At 40.1% G+C, this 22,959-nt stretch overlaps 1 protein-coding gene and 1 pseudogene across 1 annotated transcript; one reads left to right on the forward strand and one right to left on the reverse strand.

Annotated features, from left to right (window-relative positions):
* Window positions 1–4,259: 4,259 nt before the first annotated feature.
* LOC126585668 (mitochondrial phosphate carrier protein 1, mitochondrial-like) lies at window positions 4,260–7,966 on the forward strand. The gene is made up of 6 exons (XM_050250132.1): window positions 4,260–4,622; window positions 6,055–6,404; window positions 6,479–6,522; window positions 7,172–7,386; window positions 7,479–7,603; window positions 7,692–7,966. The coding sequence occupies exons 1-6, from the start codon at window positions 4,485–4,487 to the stop codon at window positions 7,747–7,749; spliced, it is 930 nt and encodes a 309-aa protein (XP_050106089.1). The 5' UTR covers window positions 4,260–4,484; the 3' UTR covers window positions 7,750–7,966.
* Window positions 7,967–9,914: 1,948 nt separating this feature from the next.
* On the reverse strand, window positions 9,915–15,140 carry LOC126584358 (F-box/kelch-repeat protein OR23-like; annotated as a pseudogene).
* Between the last annotated feature and the right edge of the window lie 7,819 nt (window positions 15,141–22,959).

Raw genomic sequence — 22,959 nt, forward strand, 5'->3', positions numbered from 1 at the left:
GTCTCACCTATATGCGAATTAACTATAAAAACGTTATTTTAAAGCACATAGGCAAAACTATCTAATAACTTCTCATACATTACTCAATTTGGGGATTTGAATATACCACAGTGATCTACTCGACGTCGCGGACGTCGAAATATTTTTAAAATAATTTTCCTAGGGTCCACGCGCCCTCACGCGTCAGGGAGGCCACTGTGCCACGCGCCCCCCATGCACATCATCTTCTTCGTCCAGACACCGGAAAACTCACCGGTGCTGGAAAACTAGGCAACCTTGTAATCGACAATTTCTAGGGGTGGGTTCGATTTAAATCAGTTCGGTTTTTTGCCAAAACCGAAACCAAACCGACATTTCGATTCGGTTTGGTTCGGTTCAATTTTTTTCGGTTCGGTTTTTTTTCGCTTTAGTTTCGGTTCGATTTCGGTTTTTTGTTTGTTTTTTTTTTCAAAAAATGAAAAACATTGAAATTTTAAATTTTAACATATCCAACACAATCATAACATAAGCATTCTAACTAAAATCAAAGACAATGAAAATAAACATTTAAAGTTGAACTAAAATCATCAATCAAGTCTTCCAAAGTCCAAACTAACAACCTCACAACACAAAAATCGTACAAATGACTTAGAAAAGTTAAATTGTATGATGTTGTTCAAAGATCAGGGTTGTTTGCTTGTAACTGCATGTTGACAACTTGATTAGTAAAAGTAATGCGTGGGTGGATTTATTTAGTGTGTGTTGGATTCTTTTCCATCACAAATTACCCAAGTAATCTACCCGAAATAAATGTTTATGGATTCTGTTACATGTTATATGAGAGTAGATTTGGAAAAGAAAGCTGGGGCAGAAGTAGACAGTGCTATGGAGATGGATGTAGGTACTTCAGGAGGAGGTTTGGTTCTGAAACCTTATATGGGGGAGAAATAATAGGTTAGGGTTTAGAGTTTTTATAGGCCTTTTTTTAAATATTTTGAGCTTAAAGTTTGGCAACACATTGGGTTAAGCACATTTTAACTTACAAATTGGGTTTAGAAAATAATACCCAAAACAAATAATTAAATAAAAATTTAATTTAATTAATTCGGTTCGGTTCGGTTTGATTCGGTTTCTAGATCACTAAAACCGAACCAAACCAAAAGAATTCGGTTTGGTTCGGTTATTTCAATTCGGTTCGGTTTTTTCATTTGGTTCGGTTTTTTCGGTTTTGGTTCAGTTCGGTTCTCGGATTTTTTCGGTTTTCGGTTTTTTGAACCCACCCCCAACGATTTCTCACTCGTTTCTACACCATTTTTCATGAAATTTTCACCAGAACTTCACAAAATTCAAGAGGAAGAAGACTATGCCTTTTAAAACTTCCAAATCCTTTGAAAACGCGTTTGGACAATTTCACCAAAACCGGCCAACTTCGAACTGAGGTTTCCCGACGTCCACACAAGTCAAACGGACCTCTCCGAGCTTCGTGGGAACCTTCTTAAGCTCGCTGTGAGTTTGGATTGTCCTAAAAATCAACCATTACAAAGTTCGTGAATAGTGCTCAACTCGGAGCTTGAGATTTCAGCGCGATAACGGACGAGTTCTTACCTGAAATGGGTACCAGTGTGTTCCTCTGGTCTCCAGGAGTGTAATGGTAACTTCCAACCTCTCGATATGTGTCTGGATGTTTGAGTGTGGGTGTATCCGTACGAAATGGGAGAGAGAGAGTTCTGTGAGAGAGAGAGTACGGGAGAGAGAGAAGGAAAGTGAGTGGTCCAATTCCACCCAATCACAACTAAGAGAGCATTTGTTTCCATTGATCCCAATTGTTTAGGAAATTATGAAATTGGGCCAATACCTTAGTTGAAAATGCAATTGTACCCCAACGCTCAAGGGCAATTCCGTCAATTCACATCAACGATAACAATGATTCCAGGACGGGCTGTCACATATAAGCTTTTGCTTGTCGTGTAAGTCACCCTTCAAATCATAATTTTTCTTTGATAAATTGTACATGTAAATATGTGATTACTAAATTTCTATATTATTTTAACTATAAACATTTATCATAGCATCATAGATGGTTAATAAATATCAAAGTGAACAAAAGTTATTTTGTTAAAAAAAATTATAAAAAAAAAGTATTTCAATAGACGAGTTACAGCCCAAGAAAAACCCTAAACAATCACAAGCACGAGTCTAAATCCCATAATATCTTCTTGAACTAGACGTCCCACAATAGCAGGAACAATCTCAAACAAATAATCGTCAAAACTCAAATTCAAACCGATCCCAACAAGTTTATCATTTACGAAATTTCTCTTCCAAAAAAGTACGTTGAATGTGGCATCTATCACCATTTATCAATGCCTTACAGCTAGCCACCTAATTGAATGGAGAGAACGAAGGGAAATCTATACTTTTCAATATATCATTTGTGTAATTAGCAAATAATTAAGAACCGTTGAATTTGGTAGGAAAACTTGAAAACTAGCGCCATGTGACTTGATCTTGATTCTGTTCCTTTCTATTCAAATCTGTCGAATTATAGGGTTATGATGCAGGGTTGAGATAGAACTTGGACCTTCCTTTGTAAATTAGAAGATATAATGTTAAGCCCATTGGGCTGAGCCCAAATAACATTGTAGATAAATTCTTCCTAATTTGTTTTATGGTCTGATAACCCTATCATGGATACGACAAAAAAGTTCTTACATACTACAATGACATGTTTGCGTACACGAAATGATTCAGAAATGTTCTCTTTGTCACCTAGTAATCAAGGATTTGATACCTTTTAATAGATGGTGTACGAGACTCTAAAATGTCTATTGAATTTATTCAGACTCTTGAATTCATTTTTTTGCTAGGACATAAATATTAGATCTAATTTAATTTATGATTTCCTCTATGTATTACTAACACATATAGAACAAAAAGAAATGACGCATAAACAAGAAGCGATGTGGTTTAGAGTTGGATAGACTGAGATAATTGGCTCAATCGGACATCGATGAAGATGATGCTTGTATGGTATTTTACTTGAATAAGATCTTTCTAGAATCAGATTGTAAGTTGTGGTAAAACCCTAATTAAAGCTATGCATTGTTCAAAATTGGCTGGGACAAAGAACTCCATGCACTGCAACCCGCATGTAATCCCGCCATTTTGGTCATGTGACCAACATATGAGGAGGAGATGATCACATAATCAATGAATAGTCATGTGACCAGCATGTGAAGAAATGTTTTTTTGGATCTATTGGATAAGGAATTCGAACTCAAAACATCTTTTCTGTACGTTGAGAAATGTTTACCCAACATCGTGTGAAAAAGTTTTTCTTTTTGCTATTCAAACACACAAATACAACAAGGCCAAGCTAAAAATTTTAAAATGTGGGCCTTTTCACAAAAAATGGGCCTCCTTCATTAACACATAAGTACACAATTATAAAGGTTGACGTATGAATAAATATTTCAATGACATGGTCTAGAGATAATTTGCACAAATATGCATAAAAGTAAACTTCTAACGGGTACCCTAAGTAAGCACCTCTGTACCAACACAAGTGCCTCAGTATAAATTCACCACAAATATGACATACGCTGCAAACCTATACCAAGCCACACACAATGTTGTCACTGGCAAAAAAGACCACAAAAATTATCATTGACAAGCGAGACCACATCACTCGCCAGACGAGACATTACCTGCTAGACACGACACGTACAAAACATAACTAATACGAGAACGAAGTCCACTATCAACTCATCTCCACGGGTCGGGTCCTCTCTATCTAGGACGATACCGCTTATGTAAAATCCATTGCTACTTGAATCCAACAAAAGCGAAGCCGCAACAGATCTAGCAAGATAAGAGCAGCGTCAAAATTTCTAGTTAAACCATCATGGTCAAGTAAAGGCCTCTTACATTTCAATTTCATCAGACTTTACACTAAATTCACTTGATACGAGAGTTGTTCTAGTTATAAACCATGATGCCGAAATTTCTCTCTACTATGCATAAAAGAATAGTCTAGCAAAGACTCCAACAACTAAACTCAAATTGAATACGTTCACGGCTAGCTTATAGCCCACGCCCTAAAGAGCAATACAGTTTGGTTTAGTTAAGAGAGGGTCTAATTATGGCAAAGCCATGTATTTGGACCGTAAACGTGGACGTATACGTAGCTAGAGAAGTCGTCCATGGCATCGAAATTTTTTGCACAAATCCCCGCTGCCACGTGATCCTGGAACCTCCTTTTACCCTTTCTTTATTCCCCCAACGCCCAAAAGCAAGTTTGTAGCAAGTTTGCAACTACGACCAAGTAAGCTCTTCTCTCTCTCTCTTCATTTTCCCTGCATCTGTTTGCACCGCCGCTGTTCGACATTTGGCGGAGCTCCGGCCCTCCAACCCAAGAATCTATCAGCTGGGTTTTGCTCGTCTTGGGGTTGGAACTTAAAGGGATGTGAGATTGGAAGTGAGAGAGTGTTGAGATTGTCGAGATCATGGCAGGGGTTGAAGGAAGGTTGTGTGAGGAATTTTCACCTGCATATTATGGGCTCTGCACTGTAGGGGGAATGCTCAGTGCTGGCGCTACCCATCTCGCAATCACGCCTCTCGATGTCTTGAAAGTTAATATGCAGGTCAGTTTTCCATTATTTTTTCTGCGTTTTGTTGCTAATCAACTTTTTTAGTTTGCTCTCCAATTTTCTTGGATGTTTTGTGTGTTAAGGTTGAGAACTTTTCCTTTTGGTGACAAAATGTTTGGTGGGTTTTTGTTGCTTTGTATTGTCTGGCATTGCTGTTTTTGTTCTTGGAAGCTGAAGAATCTTAAGCAATTAAACAGTTAATCTTCAGCTCTGTGTGACAATATTTCGAGTATTGTGTTTCATGGATTTGTTTTATAGGGAATTGTAGCTGTTTTCATGTTCGTCACTGTGATCATTCAAGTTTTATTTTTTGAATAAAAGATCCATGCTTAGTTTATTTTGCAAGAGTTCGATACTAGACTACTAGTTATTCGTGTTCCCCCAAATCCCATTTTATAGTTTTGCACTTGTGTGTTTATGTTACTGGTTAGTACAGTTGAGTGCCACTGTATGTCTTGCCAATTTTTATTAGTAATAGACTAGCTGCAGAGGTGGCTGTATTCTTTGTATACTTAGTGATTGATTTAGTTGTAGTTTGAGATGAATTAATATAATGTGCAAGGATTTGGCATGAGAAATCAGGAAACTGTTTGGGATAATAAGATACCAAGTTCGAAGTTTTCATTTGGTGAGTTTAAACATAGTAAGCTAGTCCTTGCCCTTACAGAAAAAATTGTTCTGTCTCTAAAGAATAGAAGTTCCCAAAAAAGGAATAGGTGTTATGCGGTATGTTGGTATGTTTCTCCGTGACCAAAACCTCGCAAATTGATCTCGGTGCTGATGGTTTTTCTAGATAAATTTAATACATTGAATGGCATGGGTCTCAGGTCAGTATAACCAACTACATTGCTTCCCATTTCGGGCTGGTTTGGTATTGCTGTGCTTTGAAAAAAAGCTGCTGTGAGAATAAGCGGCTGTGCTGTGAGAATAAGCGGCTGTGAAATAAATCAGCAGAGTGTTTGGTAAACTTTTTTGTAAAAGTGCTTTTGGAAAAAAAAGCAGTCTAATAGTGGGTCTTTTCATTAAAGAAGCACTGTAGCTTCGAGTGCTTTGAAAAAAAGCCAGTTTTCCAAAGCTACAAATAGCAGCTTCAGCTTTTTCCTTTGATTTTAGCTTATTCTTACAGCAGCTTCCAAAATAAGCCATTTTTTTTCAGTTTACCAAACACCTAAAACCCTCACAGCTTTTTTTCATAGGTGCTTTTTTTTTAAGCACCTCACTCCCAAACTAGGTCTTCCATTACTGGTTCTGTTGGTTTCCATATATTCATTTCAGTTTCCATTTCCATTACTGGGGGATGCAAATTAATGTTTCAAGGATTGATCTCCCTTATTTTTATTTGTCTTTAAATTCGTTACTTTTTTGACAGTCGAGAACATAATTATTCTCTAAAACGGATGCTGATAATTTAACTTGTTCAATTCAGGTAAATCCAATTAAATATAACAGGATGGGTACAGGGTTTTCTACTCTTTGGAAAGAACAAGGCCCCTCTTCTCTTTGGAGAGGTTGGTCTGGAAAGCTTTTTGGATATGGTGCTCAGGGTGGCTGTAGATTTGGTCTCTACGAATACTTTAAGAAGCTTTACTCGGATGCATTGATAGATCAAAACAAGAGTACCATATTCTTCCTCAGCAGTGCATCTGCTCAAGTATTTGCTGATGTGGCTCTCTGTCCTTTTGAAGCCATCAAAGTCCGAGTTCAAACACAGCCCTACTTTGCAAAGGGCTTGGTTGATGGGGTTCCAAAGCTATACTCAACCGAAGGGATTGCTGGGTAAGTTACCAAAAACTTGTGCTTTTTCTCCTTTTAGTTTCTCAGTTATTCTTATCAGCTCATCTACACTGCAGCTTTTACAGAGGACTTTTACCACTTTGGGGTCGAAATCTTCCATGTAATATCTCTCTCTCTGCATTGTAAATTAAAAATATACTTTATGGAGGGTTTTTCACAGTAGAAATTTCAAGGTGTACGCTGTCCTGATTTGCCAGTATAATGGGCAGTTAATGCAGTTTTGAGGTTCATGCCATCTCGCAATTTTAAATAATAGATTAATATTCAGTACAGAATCTAATACATGTTTTCTGTTAAATAGCAGTATGAAATCATGACGCTAGTTGGCTATATGACATTACTAGAGCTGCATTGTTGCTAGTGTGGTTGTTTTCAATTAGAAATAAACTTCTTTTGGCTGTCTGCCTCTGTTAGTTCTCGTTCAAATTTTTAATGTACACAAACCTATACATGATTTCTGACAAAGCCGTCCTGCGTTTCCAGTAATGATTTTGGGTAAGAAGTTTGATTGAAAATGTTAAACAAGAATAAAATAGTCTTAAATCTATTCTGAACAGAAAAATATTACATTTAACCTTTGAGACTAAATCGTACCCTGTTGGCTTATATCAAGCCTGACCCAAGCAATCAGCTAGTTTCTTTCTGGCATTTAGCATGACAAAGTTACTATCTTTTCTTATTTATTGTGATCAAGCATTCAGTAGTGACAAGAGATATTAAATTTTCTGTTGTATTCATGTTCTTGACAGTCACGGTGATAATGTTCACGACGTTTGAGCACTCAGTGGATCTGATTTATCACAACATTATGCAAAGGAGAAAAGAGGATTGCTCAAGAGCCCAACAGCTTGGTGTGACATGTTTAGCGGCCTATGCAGCAGGAGCTGTTGGTACTGTGATCTCCAACCCCGCAGACAACATCGTTTCCTCTCTTTACAATAAAAAGGCTGCCAATGTGATGCAGGTAGCCCTTCGAATTAAGCTTTTCGTTGGTTTTTTCCTGCATTTCAAGGTTAAAGCATCAATTAATGCGTTGGTTTTATATCTTATCTTCAGGCTGTGAAGAACATTGGCCTCGTTAATCTATTTACTCGAAGTCTTCCTGTGCGAATTACACTTGTTGGCCCTGTTGTTACCTTGCAGTGGTTTTTCTATGACAGCATCAAAGTTCTCTGTGGACTGTAAGTACCTTACTTGATTCACACACAACGCCGACATATTATCATTCTCATTTCATCTAAATGACAAGTTTTGGTTTGAAAATTTTAGGCCATCTAGTGGAGGGCTTACCAGGCGTCTTGAAGAATCTAACATATCAGCTGAATAACATAGATTAGATAAAGAACAGTTGAATCGGATCAATTTCTTTGATCCTTCGTTAGGCTACGGTTAATAGTTTTGTTATATCCATAATATGTCGTTGATCGGCAGTCTAGCTTCGTGGAACGTTATAATTTTGGGTACATAAGATGTAAATAAATTGTGCTGCATGCTTTCATGTTAATGTGCAGCAGCAATTATAAAGTATGAGCTTTGCCTTGGAAGACATTTTGTATACTTCAAATGTTCTGTTGGTAAAGAGGTTTAATGAGTCCAATAGAAAGCTAAGAGCAAGTCCAGCGTTGTCAATAGCCATGGGGACCGGCTGCTCAGCAACCCAAATCCCCAACCTTCCTCGCTCCAGCCCATGCAGGCAATTGGGCTAGGGGCGGGCCCGTGGGAGAGGGGAGGCACGAATCCACGGCCCGAGCGCCTGAGGGCACACCGATGCAAGGCTGACGTCAACTATGTTATAAAAAAATTTGTGTCAGGTGCGTGCATAACACTCGCGCATGGGTGCAAATCACCGACAATTTTTCAATTGGTGGGGCTTGCGGTTTGAACTTTGAGATGTTACCGTTTCTGGTGCCACGTGGCACCCTCTCAGCCTTTGGATTTCAACGGATATTTTTTTTGGACCGTTGGATTTCCAACAGTAAAAAAAAAATTCAAACCTCCCCTAACAGCTAGATGATGTGGCACAATATCAGTCGTTGGATTCTATATCAACGGTCCACGTTATTCGCCTTTAAAAATTAAAGAGAAAAGGAAAAAAAATTTAGATATATTACCGTTATGCCATGTGGCACAATATGGAGGGTTGGATTTCAATTTGTTTTAATCCAACGGCAAAAATTAATTATGTTAATAAAGTTTAATAAAAAATGTAAAAAATAAAAATAAAAATTCTGAAAACAAAATTAAAAATTTTTCTATAAGGGTATGTTTGTTTACGCTCACTAACATTCACTAAACTAGACTCTAAATATTAGAATAGTCCCATGTTTGTTTATTGGTAAATTAAATGAGACTAGACAGGAGTCACCTAGACTAAACGCTTCACTACACCGTCTTAGCGAGCCCCCCAAAGTCGGGCGGACTACTAAGACCAAATCTTCTTCGCCCCTCCCTGCTTCGCTCCTATTTTCTTCATTCTGGAAAACTCTTCTTCGTGCGAGGTCGTCATGGGTCTGTGGTCCGTTTAAGCAAAGAACGTCGGCAGAAACTCGGTTTCTGGGAAATCCATTTTGTGTTTAAGACAAGAGGATTTCGAGATTGGGATCTTGAATTTGAGGCTCATGATTTTGTCTAATGGGGCCGTGCAAGCGAATCACATCGGCATAAGCCATTTTCTGCTCATAAACTTGTTTTCTGAGAAACCTATTTTGTGGGTTGGCGTTGAAGACGAGAAGGATTTTGAGATTGGGGTCTTGAATTTGAAGCGTATGATTTTGTTTAATGGTTTTCATTATTCAGTTGTCAAAGCCATGGGGAAGAATAACAATCATGGCAATTCATCCAACTCTTCGTCTTCGTCAAGTTTGCTTTCTCAGCTGAAATTAAATTAAATTGCAATTTGCATGTTATTGGTCGAGGATCAAACCTTGTTTTGCCGCCTTGGTACCTTAATCCTTCTCAAGTTATAATTCAATCCTTTTTTTTCTTTGGTTTTATTATTGACTGACAATGGATTATTTTTTTGATTTGCGAAATGCAAGCCTCCAAAGATGGCTGAAGATTTTCTCAAGTCAATCACCTAGGGATTTTTTTTTTCCAGTATTTCTTTCTTTTTGTTTGGTTTTCTGATTGTTTAATTTGTATTATTTTTTGTGTTAATCTACTTGGTTGCTAAGAAAATTTGATGGGAAAGATTGAAAATTCAAGATTTTGATTCATTGGTATACTGCGAAATATTTGATTGTTTTTATTTATAGAGTGCATTTTAGTTTTTTTAGACAAAAAAAAATGGAAAGTTTTTCATAATTAAAAAAAAAGTAAAAAATTAGTCATATCTAATCTAACATTGCACCAAACATTTCACAATTTTAGTACTGCTTTGTCTATGCCAATCCAATCCAGCTTAGTCCCTGAAACTAGTCCAGTCTAAGATAATTTGATGCACCAAACGCAGCCTAAATACCTGATCGTTATCTTCGATCTTACACCACAATTTCATATTTTCTCAAACTCTTTCAACCGCATTCCAATCTTTATCTCAAAGTTTCTATATACTTTTGTTTCCAACCTAATCCTGTATTTTGCCGCCATATGCACCATCCATCCTAAGAAATCACACACCAAAATCAAAATCTCTATCCTTATTCACAGTTTTTGCTTCCTTCTTACAATGTCTTCTTCAAGGATGTTATGGGAAATCGATGAGCAAGAGAAATAATTGTTTAAGCAAGGAGAAGAAATGTTCAATCTCCAGGGGGTGAAAATGATATGGAAGAGGAAGAAGATGAGGAGTGTAGAATGAGAGATGATGAAGCAAGAAGCCAAAAAGCCTCACACTCCCTTCGGGTAATCCAAGTTGTGGTTGAGATGTCCAGGCCCAGTCATTCCGCAAAAATTGATAGAAGCAAGCAATGATGAGGTAAGGATCTCTTGGACGATTATTTTGTCCGTAATAGTGGATGAGATAACGAAGATGGGGAAATCAACCATTCTTGAGTCCCTAATAAGATTTTGTTTCGCAATTGAATCTATCTACACCAAAGAGTACCTCCGGAAATCTACCGAGATGGACTTGGAAAGGCTTCTAAAGAAGGGTGAGATGCGAGGTTTTCCTGGCACGATTGGAAGCATCGACTGTATGTACTAGACCTGGAGAAACTGTCCAAGTGCATGGCAATGAGCTTATGGGGACATAAAATGAGCAAAAAGTATCATTTTGGAAGGGTGGCATCATTTGATACATGGATTTATCATGCTTTTTTTGGTGTTCCGGGAGCTCAAAATGACTTCAATGTCTTTGCCTAATCCCCAGTGTTCAACGATGTCTTGCAAGGAAAAGCACCAAAAGTCACGTATTGGGTCAATGGACATAAGTACCACAGAGCATACTACCTAGCAGACGACATTTATCCAATGTGGACATCGGTTGTCAAAATAGTGCCACGTCCTACAAGTGAAAAAGAAAAACACTTTGCAAGTTGTCAAGAGAGGCGTAGGAATGATGTAGAATGTTGTTTTGGTATCCTCCAAGCTCATTGGGTGATTGTCAGGGGTGCTGCCAGATTGTTTGATTTAGAGTTGCTTCGATCCATCATAATGACGTGTATCATTCTTCACAACATGATTGTGGAATATGAGTATGATTATGATGCCGTTGATGAATATGAGCCAAACACGATGAACAATTCTAGAACACAAATATATTGTGCTCATGATGCCACCAAAAAACCCGTGCAACACGAGCCATTAGAAAAGGATATACGTTACAATGAAAAGCTTATTCAACGATATACTTCACTTCAATCCTCATATTATCACAAAGCCCGGCAAATTGACTTGATAAAGTACCAGTGGGAATTAAAACAAGCTCAAGAAAATTAAGTTCATTTAGTGTGTTTTTTTATTTGGTGTGTTTATGTAAATTTAGCGAAATCTGTCGAAATATATCACCAAAAATTGTTTTTTCAGATAATGACACGTGGCGCAACGGGACGAATTAAAAATCTTATCCAAAATTACAAATAAAATTATTTTTATTATTTTATAAAATAAAAAATACTAATATTTTATTGCCTATTGCCATGGCTATTCAGTTTATGGGTGGATATGCAAAAGACAATTACTGTTTATTAAAAGTAGTTACTATTCACTAGAGGGGATTTAATAGGCAGTTGCCTTTGGGGGCCTTCCAATACTGGAAGTGCTCTAAGCTATACACTTTGAGGAGCCTTTTTTTAGTGCAGGGCATGTGCTTTGTCCACTGGGTTCGATTTTGAACTTGAGCTAACTTACATGCGAATAAAAATATCACTACGCCGTGGTGCAAGTGGCATGTCACTCATGGTTAAATATCTTTTATTAAATTGTACGCTTTTTATCTTAAATGGTTCTTAAGATTGACATAACTCATCACTTTAATCCATTAGGTTTAAAATCGATAGAACTGGCCCTTTAGTTTGTTCACCGTCAATCATTTTGGTACTTTAGTGAAAAACCTCCGTTCAATAAGGAAAAAATTAAAAAAATACTCTAAATTTTTGTCAAATCATTTTGGAATATTGTTTATTAAATTGAGGGTATTTTTGTCATTTGGTCTTTATTTAACATAGATTTTTGACGGAATGACCAAAATGATTGATGGTGGAAAAACACAAGGACCACTTCTATCAATTTTAAATCTCAGGGATCAAAATGAGGAGTTATGTCAATCTCAAAGACCATTTGGACTAAATTGCCAAAATTGTATTAAGAGTACTAAAAGGCAATAAAAATATTGTTCATTCAATTGTGTTTTAACGGTTTTGCCCATGTTTAATGCTCCTCACCCTAAACAGTGAAATGTCAAAATGCCCTTGTGGGACATCACGTTGGGGAGTTTTCGTGTCAAAGATTGTAATGGGCTTATGTTGTAAAGAAACGAGCCAAAACCTTCATGTCCCCCAAGGACTAGGCTCAAAGCATCCCGGAGGAAAATCAAGTCCTGGGGAATGCTTGTTCTTCTTATAGCAACTTCTGGATGCTTGGTTTGGTGTTTATGTTGAGTGTTTCCGACGCTGAAGTGCTTCCAGTGCTAATAAGATCATTCCTTGGGCACTGATGAAGTGTTTCCCTAGGTGTTGATAAAGTGTTTCCTTAGGCGTTGACGGAGCGTTTCCCTGGGCGCTAACATAATGTTTCTCTCATTGATTTCAGCAACTTTAAGGAGTACTTGTTAAACTAACAAACACTAAAAATGACTTAGTAACCACAATAAGTTATGACTTACACGAATGATGCATGGTGTGAAAGCTAAAAGCCCATTAGTTTAGCATGAGAGAGAGGTTGTTCTTGGCTGTATGGTATTGAAGTAGCTAATCTAGAGTTTTTAATGGTTTTGTAGGAGTTAAGGAGACTTACTGGAAGGCTCAGGACGAAAGGAAAGTTTATCCCTTAAAAACTTGGGTTTCTTACACTTATAGCAAGCTTGCTCTGAGTAGTGCATTCTTGCCCTTGTCGTTCTTCTTCCTCATGTGTGTTTGTGTGTCTTCCCCTTTATAGTGTACTAATGCCTTGTATTTATAGAGGCAAGGACATTTCTAGACTCCAACTGGGGGATCTCTTGGTCCCTTCTTCTCTTCCAAATTAGATGAGTTTTCCTTTCATCTTTCCATGGCTGCAACTGCATGTTTCTCTTTTGGTATAATGTTGCAGAGGCTAGAAACCCCGTGAAGTATGTTTGAGCACACTACCCAAAGTTTCTCCTTTCATGAACTAAGTCCCACAACACTTTTACTGGACTAAGTCCCACTGCATGACTCTATCTTTGGTAACGCTCTTTCCATCTTTCTCTCATCTTTTTCCTATGTGAGCTTGAAAAGGAAAAATGGTCTATCTCAAACATTCTCATGTGAAGCCAAAATCATGAGCTTGGACTTTTGGTGTTCTCAAGCAACCCAAAAGTCTTCCACAATTCTAATTCCACATAGGCCAGTGAATCTCTGTAATCATACACACTACAAACAACTCGGCAAGCCCCGTTACATGGCTTGAGCTCATTTAAGCGTGTCGCATGCTTGGCGTGACTTGTACTATAATATTAATGTATTAATATCATAATATAGCTTGGCATGGTAGATATGCATGATTGTATGGGTTTGGCATCTAATAAATTATTATTTTATTGGCGTGGCATGATCATAAATTGGCATATTCTCTGTTTCGTACTTTATGCATGGATTTAAGCTCCGCTTCAACAACAATTGGGTTTTGAGAGACGATTGGGCTTGTAGGTGACATTTTTAGGCCACAAAGCATGTTTTGCAACATATTATTTTCCCATATTTATAAGGAAATAACATGGTTGAAATGTTCATAAAAAAACATTAAAATAACATGAGAGGTCTTAGGTTCGATTATCGTTAAATGTGAATTTAAACCACATTATTATTAGGGCAAAAGACTGTTTACTACTCTCATGTTTCGTGGTTTTCAACATTTAGTACATCAATTTTTTTTCATCCCAAAGTCATACCTAAAGTGTTAATTTTGGGACAGTTTCATACATCCGTTAGTCAAACTGTTAGTACTCCCGTTAAGTGATGACGTGGCGCCCATGTGGACAATGACTGGGCGCCATGTGTCATTAAAAAAATATTAAAATAATTAATTAAATTAAAAAAAAAAAACCCGAACTGCACCTCATCAGAAGAAGGAAGAAGAAGAAGAAGGAAGAGGAAGAAGAAGGAGGAGAAGAAAAAAAAAATCAAATCAAATCTACCCAAACCCAGTTCATCGCCATCTTCCACGACAACAGTTTTGCCTAGTCTCATCCTCTCCTCTGCTTCCCACATATCTCCAACCTTTCTCCACCTGCAACCACCATTCCCATTCTTCAATTCCATTACCACGGCGTCTCTGTAATGCTCGTCCACCGGAAAAACCCCTGAAATTATTCTGGACTCGTCGTACCCACCCATAACCCAGAACTCCCTCTCCTCGCCATCCCCAACAAAGAACCCTGCGCACCCAGCCCGAAAACCTGGCAACCCGTCCATTGCAACCCATTCATTTCTACCAATGTCATACCTCTCGATTGAGCTCATTCGGCTTCCAGTCGCGCTAAACAAAGTGTGGCAGATCCGCCGCCAGCGATGAGAATCTCTCCCGAATTTGGAACCACGGCGCAGGCGAAGCTTCCGCGCGGCGTGAGCATCGGAGCGAGGAAGTCCCACGAGGAAGTGCTGAAGTCAAATCGGAAGACCGTGAAGGACGGCGAGGGGCGGTCGATCGGAAACGAACGAGTGTCGAAGAGCGAGCCGCCGATGACGTAAAGATGGGGCCCAATGGAGAGGGAGGTGAAGTTGCAGAGGTCGTAGACGTGGGGATTGCAGGGCATGGGCGGGATGGGGCACCATGTTAGGGTCGGGGATTGAAGAGGTAAAGGGTGGCAATGGAGGGGTCCTGGGGGAAGATGCAGAGGAGGTGGGAGAGGTTGCTGCAGTGGTGGGTCTGGCGGAGGGCGATTAGGGTTTTGGAGGAGAGGAAGAGCCTCCATCATTTGCAGGTGGGTCGGAGATGGGCCTGGTGGGAGAAGAGGATGAAGGAGAGGATCAGTGCAGCGACGTCGTTTGGGAGGCCGGGAATTAGGGTTAGGGATTCGTCGATCGGAATCAATAATGAAGAGGAGGAAGAAGAAAGAGGAGAAGATGGAGGTGGAAATCGGGTAATTTCTTCCTCTTCGGGTTATTCCTCCTTCTTCTGGGTTCTTCTTCCTTCTTCTTCCTCAAGTTCGGTTTTTTTTTTTAAATTTAATTAACTATTTTAATTTTTTTAATGACACGTGGCGCCCAGTCATTGTCCACATGGGCGCCACGTCATCACTTAACGGGAGAACTAACAGTTTGACTAACGGATGTATGAAATTGTCCCAAAATTAACACTTTAGGTATGACTCTGGGATGAAAAAAAATTGATGTACTAAATGTTGAAAACCACGAAACATGAGTGTATTAAACAGTCTTTTGCCCTTATTATTAATAGCCGATTGTGAGGCTTAGTCCACTTTCCTACCCCTTAGTATAAATAATATCGTTTGTTGAAAAAAAAAAAAGTAACTTAAGAAAAGCTAATACAAAAAACTAAATTATCGCGTAATCGAATTACTACATAAATAAATATATAATTTTATGGCCTGTATAGTGCCCGGGACCCTAGTGGAAGAGAATCTATTCTAGAGCCCCAAAAATTTTCTTGAGCTCTAAAGTAGGCTTCCACAGCTCCTCTCTCATTAAGAATGCTCTAAGCAAGGATAAAATGGTGATCTTATTTAGTCAACCCCCCCTTCATATCAACTTCATCTTTTTAATCAATATATAGATATAGAAATCTATAATTGAAACTGTTTATGCAACTTTTAACAATATATTTTTTTCTTGAATGCATATGAAAAAGAAACTTAATATGTGTTTGGGATAAAACTTCCTCCAGACGAACAATATGTGTTAATGTTATAGAAGTTGTTCTAAGCCTTGAAAAGTTCGTCAATGTCACCGTTAGGCTGACACTAATTGCTTGATTAGGATCCTTGTGTTGTACTTGAAAATTTTTAATCTAATCAATTTGGCCTTGGTGTTTTATGACGTTAATTTTCTTGTTCAATTTGGTTTAATTTGATGCTAATTTATTTTGACGTGCGATTTGTTGCATGTAAACAAATTAACCACTCCATTTGCCTTAATTGTATTTAAACTCTTCACACTAAGAACAACTTATACGGTAAAGATATTATAACTGATGAAATTGAGATTTCACCATAAAGATATTATAATTTTAATTGATGAAATTGAGATTCCACCGTAAAACTAATTAGCAATATGAGGAGTATCCCAATATCATATAAGCACATAGCAAACATTGTCCCTCACCGATGTAGGACAACTCTCAACACTTGTGTGGCGGATTTTCAAGCCTACACGTGGACAACAAATGGGTGATGTGGAGCACGTCAACAAATGGGTGACATGGAGTGCGTGTGGCCGATTGGCTTCACTCGAGTACAACCCGCTCTGATACCATGATGAAAGTTGAGGTTCCACCATAAGACCAATTGGTAATATGAGGAGTAGCCCAAGATCATATAAGCACATAGCAAACATTGTCCCTCACCGATGTGGGACAACTCTCAACAATGATGAAAGTTAAGGTTCCATCATAAGACCAATTGACAATTGAGGAGTAGCCCAATATCATATAAACACATAGCAAACATTGTCCCTCACCGATGTGGGACAAGTCTCAACACGCTCCCGCACGTGTGGTGGATTTTCAAACCTACACGTGGACAACAACTGAGTGACGTGGAGCACGTGTGGCCGTTTGACTTCACATGAGGACAACTCGCTCTGATACCATGATGAAATTGAGATTCCACCATAAAACTAATTGGCAATATGAGGAGTAGCCCAAGATCATATAAGCACATAACAAACATTGTCTCTCACCGATGTGGGACAACTCTCAACAATAACAATTCGATGTATAAAAAAAAATTCCTGTATTGATACATAAATCACAACAGTATATTCAAGCCATAAAGTCCATACGTCTCAGAAGAATTTTATGTCATTGGATTTGGACCTTATCTATTAAGTCAAGTCAAGGGGTCATATGGCTGCTAAGCTTTAATCGACACGGTGTCCCATTTGCCCTTTTCATATTTTTAGTTTTAGGATGTAGTGAGTTGACTGCAAACTTCTTCTAGAATTTTAGGTCAAGTATTTCAGCTTTGCTGCATTTAGTGAAAATTAAACCTAAAACTTCTCACTTACAAGTGAAGAAGAATACCATTAGATCGGAATCCTAGAGGTCCAACTTTGCACTATTTAACCATTTGACTGGATTATTGTGGGGACAAGGATTGTCTGCCCTCCACTTCCGATGCCCTCCCCGTGCCCTCCTGTTTGTGCGGTCACGGTTAAGTCACGTCAACATTTTATATTACTATTCATTTTTGTCTTATTATATCTATAAAAAAAACAATATAAAATGTTGACGTAGCTTAACCGTGACCACACAAAACAGGAGGGCACGAAGAGGGCACTGGAAGTGGAGGGCAGACAATCCTTGTCCTTATTGTGGGCCTTACCTGCTGGTTTTAGATTTCCTCGCTTATGAGCTAGCCAACAGAAAATAAATAAAAATGATTAGAAAATAATAAAATTATTCCATTTATAAAATTGACTTGGTTATATGCATGTTTGCCCTTTTAGGGTTAGAAAATTGACCATTGATGAATGGTTTCACCAGTCTCGTTTGTATGGCAATATTTTCTATATATTTTTATTTATCTATCAAATATAGAAGGTCTTTAATCTAACTTTAATAAAATAATCTCACGTGTATGAAAAAAGAAAAAGAATGCTCTTCATTTATAGTGAAAGGGACTTTGGTCCCCATCACACCAAAAAGAATGATCCATTTAAATTTTTATTGTTTCTTATCATATTTAGCTAACCACCCTTTCATATATAGAACTTCATCCTATTTTCAATGTGTGTGTGTATATATATCCGTGACATTTGTGGAGCAAAAAATAATCACAAGGCGACACGTGGATTTTTGACAAAAAAAGACAAAACTACCCTGAGGTATACCGGGATTCCTACGCGCAAGCAACAGACAATTATCCTTCAACCAAGTCAAAAGTGCCCAAAATAGGTATCAACTTAAAAGCTAATTTATTCATATATTTCCCATTTCATTATTTAGCTAATCAATTAGCTAAATAATATACTTATTCCTTTCATATTTCTTAAAATTGACTAATTAAGGGATTAATTACCTAATCAATCCCTTAATTATCAACTAAACCTCCAAATTATAACCAAAAACCCACTAGGGCCGGCCATGCCCTTTATTTTCTGTTTGTTGCTGCCATTTTCTCCCCCTTTTTATGACATTCAAATAGCTAGTTAATTAGGTTATTACTATTTGCTAATTAACTAGCCAATTATTTCCATAACTCCCCAAAATAACTAGCCCATTATCTCCATAACCCCCCAAAATAAATCACCATTTCCTCTCCTATAAATTGGGTCCCATTTTCACAAAACACTAGTTCCAATTCTCTTACAAAAAATCCCAAATATTCTAAACACTATTTCTCTCTAAAATTCTAACTTTGGCATCGGAGGTTCTTCGGCCAAAGCCCCCCCCATTCATCGTGGGCGCGTGAGGCTCTTGGCCTTAACCTAAGGTGCTAGTTGTTTTGTAGGTGCAAAATCGTCCAAGACCGAAGCGGAGAAAATTTGCATCCACAAATTGGTGCTTTCATTGAGAGTTGAAATCCATACTCATAGAAGACTCTCGCACAAAAAGGTTTTTTCTTTATTTTCTAGTCCATTTGAATATTTTTCATACGTTCTTATTATTAGAATTTTTTACTTGCAAAGGTTCTTTGATAAAACTTATAAGCAAAATATAATGGCTAGAAATTTAGAAAATTCCATAAGTGAAAATTCTAATATACAAGAAATGGGATTGTGGAGATCCGTGAGGCAAAATACGACAATAATGGGAGCGGCATCACCACCACGAGTTTCCACCATGGGAACCACCGCGAGGTAGCCACCCATGGCGAGGTCCATGGTGCCTTCACCACGACCACCATGGGAACCACCGCAGTGGCTACTTCGGTAGCCATTCGTGGCGAGGTCCATGGAGCTTTCACCACGGCCCGAGTCGTGCCATCCAAGGCTCACGGTACCAAGACCACGACCTAAGCTGTGCCATCTAAGTTTACGTGGACCCAAACCCAAGCCTCGCATTCACATGCACCGCGCATTGAGCAGCCTGCTTCCGTCGAGCAACCCACTCTCACGGCCCAACCTGCTCCTACCAAGTAGCCTGCTTCCGTCGAGCAGCCCACTCTCACGGCCCAACCTGCTCCTGCCGAGCAGCCTGCTCTCGTGACCCAGCCTGCTCCCGACGAGCAGCCCACTCTCAAGGCCCAGACTGCTCCCGTGACTTTCCAAGCAGCCAAAGTCGGCCCAAGACTATCTCAACCATCTGAACCTACCATCAAGCCGGGGGCATTCTCACCATATTTTTTCGCGGATTTGACATTTCCCAACTCAAATCTCGCGCCCGGAGTCTACCATCTTTCCACTGCCCAAAGACGCGCATCCCTTCCAAGCTCTTCCAATCCAAATGGCGAACAACACTTGTCTCGACAAGTCATAGAGTTGACGAGCGCCCTTGCACAACAGACAACCTTGGTGAATCAACTTTTGCAACGCATCAGGATCCAACGTGCCCCGGACGAGGTATCCCGAAGTAAGACAAGGGCAGACGGATATTTCCAGCAGCGTCCCGGCAAGCAGCCACTCGACCAGCCACGAGTCGAACGTTTGGGCAGTGTACATTCCCGTCTTAGAGCGCGAAGGAGCATGCACTCTCGACTAGGCCCACGGATGAGCATACATTCACGGTTAGGGTCATACTCCGATAGTCAACATGAGCAACCTTCCGGGCAAAGTGTATATTCGCAGCTAAGCCCACAAAGAGCGTCCTCCACCTCACATCAGAGTAGGCAGCATGACGGACGGAGAGAAGCAGTCACTCAATCTAGCTCAAGTTCAACCAGCAGCCTGCGAAGAACTCGCTCGCCTACTAGGAACGCACCACATGCACTGCATCTGCGGCATCGACGAGCCAAACACATGAAAGAGCAGCCTAGACCAGCAAGTCATGACTGGGGGCAGCCGAGAGCTCCGCTACCCCAACAAAGGCAAATTCAGGAAGAAGTAGAGAGACTCTTAACCAAGCGATTGCATGATTTCCAACGCAACGAGGTCACCGACGAGGCACTACGACGGAACATAACCAACATAAGCAGGTCACCCTTCACGGAGGAGATCGAGCAGGCAGAGCCTCCACGCGAGTTCAGCATGCCACATTTCACATCTTTCAAAGGGGATGAAGACCCGGAGAGACACTTAAAACGTTACCAAAGTGCAATGATCCTTTATCGAAATAACGATGATCTCATGTGCAAGATATTCGCCACCACTCTACAAGGCGAGGCGCAAGATTGGTTCTACACCCTGCAGCCACAATCCATCCGGAATTTCTACGAACTTTCTTTGGTTTTCACCAAAGAATATTCATCATATCGCTCGATCAAAAAGAAGTCTGACCATTTGTTCGACGTCAAGAAGAACCCAAAGGAGTCGCTTCGCGACTATGTGAGGAGGTTCAAAGTAGAGAAGGCAAAAATAGTCGGATGCAACAACTCGATAGCTAGAGCAGCCTTCCAAAAAGGACTTCCAGCAGACCACCCGCTATTCGGAAAATTGATCATGAAAGAAGATCTAACTCTGGCAGACTCTATCTAACTCTGGCAGACTCTTTTGCTTTAGCAGAGAAGCATGCACTTTGGGATGAGGCTCGCCAATGCACATTCAAGGACTTGAAGAAGTACCCGACATCACCTCCATAGAAGCAGCGGAGGACTTATTCACATGTTTGACGGTATCTAAAGTAGCAATAAGCTCTACCATCATGCGAGAAGAGATGGGGGCCTGACTACCTGTATTCTACAGTTCAAAAGCTCTCCTCGATGCTATTAAAAATTCAAAAGCTAACTTTGGCAATAGTTGTTGCAACCCAGAAGCACAAGTTTTACTTTCAAACGCATGCAGTCATCCTCATGACGTACTATTTTGCCCAATCCAGACGTGCGACGATAAAGGCTTAGACCCCGGCGGATGTAAAGTTTTCTGACGAACGCAACACTGGAAGGACACACTCAGAAGCAAGTTTTATCCTCGTCACCCTAAAAGATTCTACATAGGAGCAACATGTACCGGCAATTGAGTACCACTTCTTGCTGCGCACCACACGGCCCTAGCCGACCCTTGCTCAATGATTCAACTCTAGAGTGGCCCAATACCGGCAGTTGAGCATCTCCTGCTGCGTATGACATGGCCCCATCTCCACAGCTCCCTACTGCGCCTTCACGCCGAGCCTAGGTGACGCAATAGAGCGGCCCAACGATGCATCAGAAGTAGCCGAGCACACTCTAGCCGCGCCTACTCCACCCGATGGAGACTTCTGGCATTTGCATGTCGACGGCGCAGAAAAGCCTTCATCACTGCCTGCAGAGAATGATCTAAAAAGACGAATCTCATCTGGGAAGGTTTGTACAAGATCAGCAGAGTAGGCGGCAAGAGTAATTACACCCTCGCCATCATGAAACGGTAAAAAGATCGAAAAGCAGTGGATGGCCTACAATCTGAAGAAGTACCATATATGACCTCCCGCTACATCAAAACCCGAAGACTCAAGAAGCTCGACGGGCACCACCTCACAAGCTGAGGATTATCCAGTTATTATGCAGTTCTTACCTTACAGCTAAAGTTATCGTTCGTTTCACTCGTTTTTTCAATGAGGAATTTAGAAGTAATCACAACTTGGCTTGGCTTGGCTGCATGCTTACAACAACTAATCACTCCTGCACTTCAAAAGAAGATTGCGCCCTTCTTAGGGACTCATCGCAGGAATTGCGCCCCCCGAGGGACCAACCATGCTCTCCAATGCGAGAGGGTAAATCAATTCCCCGACACCCATATGGGTTAGCTCTCCAAGATGGGAGGATAAACTTTACACTCCGAATATCCAGACGTGGATGAGCCTGGCTGCCCTAGTATAACTAGATGCACGATGGCTTGCGCCGGGATTCGTAGAAGTAGTCGCAATGGTCTTTTTCAAGGCTTAGCTAACTGAAGGATTTTGGGTCTCCTGGCCTAATCCGTGGGGAACCGGGCCCTAGAGACGGAGAGGGCACATTACGCAGTACATCCGATGGACGGTTGCCCTGGAATCCTAAAGCTGATACTGAGTGCACTAAGGTAGCCTACGGATTCCAGAAGACTGCCTACGGCTTGCCCTTCGAGCAGTAAAGCCGCACTAGACTTATACAACCGCACATTTTTGTGAAAGGTTAAACAAGCTAGCGCGCATATACGAAGTTTTATCCACTGCCGACATGCTACGTAGTCGATAAGCTTCACCTCTGCCAAGCGCGGAACAACCTACACCAAGTCCTAACGTGTTGTGATACTTGCTACGCAACCTACGGAATTGAAGAAAGTCAAGGTTAACAGCCTAGTGGTTACGCGGACTTGTCTGCTTCTGTAAGTAAGGCATCCGGCTGCCAACCCTATGGCTAACAACTTTGCAAAGTTTTACACCAACATCTACGGCTGCATAGGCTACGCGAGTTTGTCTGCTTATAAAAAAGTAGCATGCCTGCCACTGGTCTATCACGTTTAAAGGTTAGGGCATGAACAAAAGAAGTGAAAATGAAGAAAAACGAAGGAAAACATGTTTATAAACAACTAGCAAAGGCCGAAGAAGTTCAAGCAAAACAAGAGCTACAAGGAAAAACAAAGAAAATCCTAAAGGCTACCTAAAATACTACACTACAGCAGCTTGGACATCCCACGACTACTCGGTCGCCACACCTTCAACAACCGTAACGCTCTTAGCAGCGGCATCATCC

This window comes from Malus sylvestris, chromosome 10 (genome assembly GCF_916048215.2).
Source record: "Malus sylvestris chromosome 10, drMalSylv7.2, whole genome shotgun sequence".
Lineage (NCBI taxonomy): Eukaryota > Viridiplantae > Streptophyta > Magnoliopsida > Rosales > Rosaceae > Malus > Malus sylvestris.

Coding starts and splice junctions, on each gene's coding strand:
- LOC126585668 (XM_050250132.1), top strand. CDS start 4,485: ATGGCAGGGGTTGAAGGAAGGTTGTGTGAGGAATTTTCACCTGCATAT. Junction 6,405..6,478: donor TCAACCGAAGGGATTGCTGG/GTAAGTTACCAA, acceptor TCTACACTGCAG/CTTTTACAGAGGACTTTTAC. Junction 7,604..7,691: donor ATCAAAGTTCTCTGTGGACT/GTAAGTACCTTA, acceptor TGAAAATTTTAG/GCCATCTAGTGGAGGGCTTA.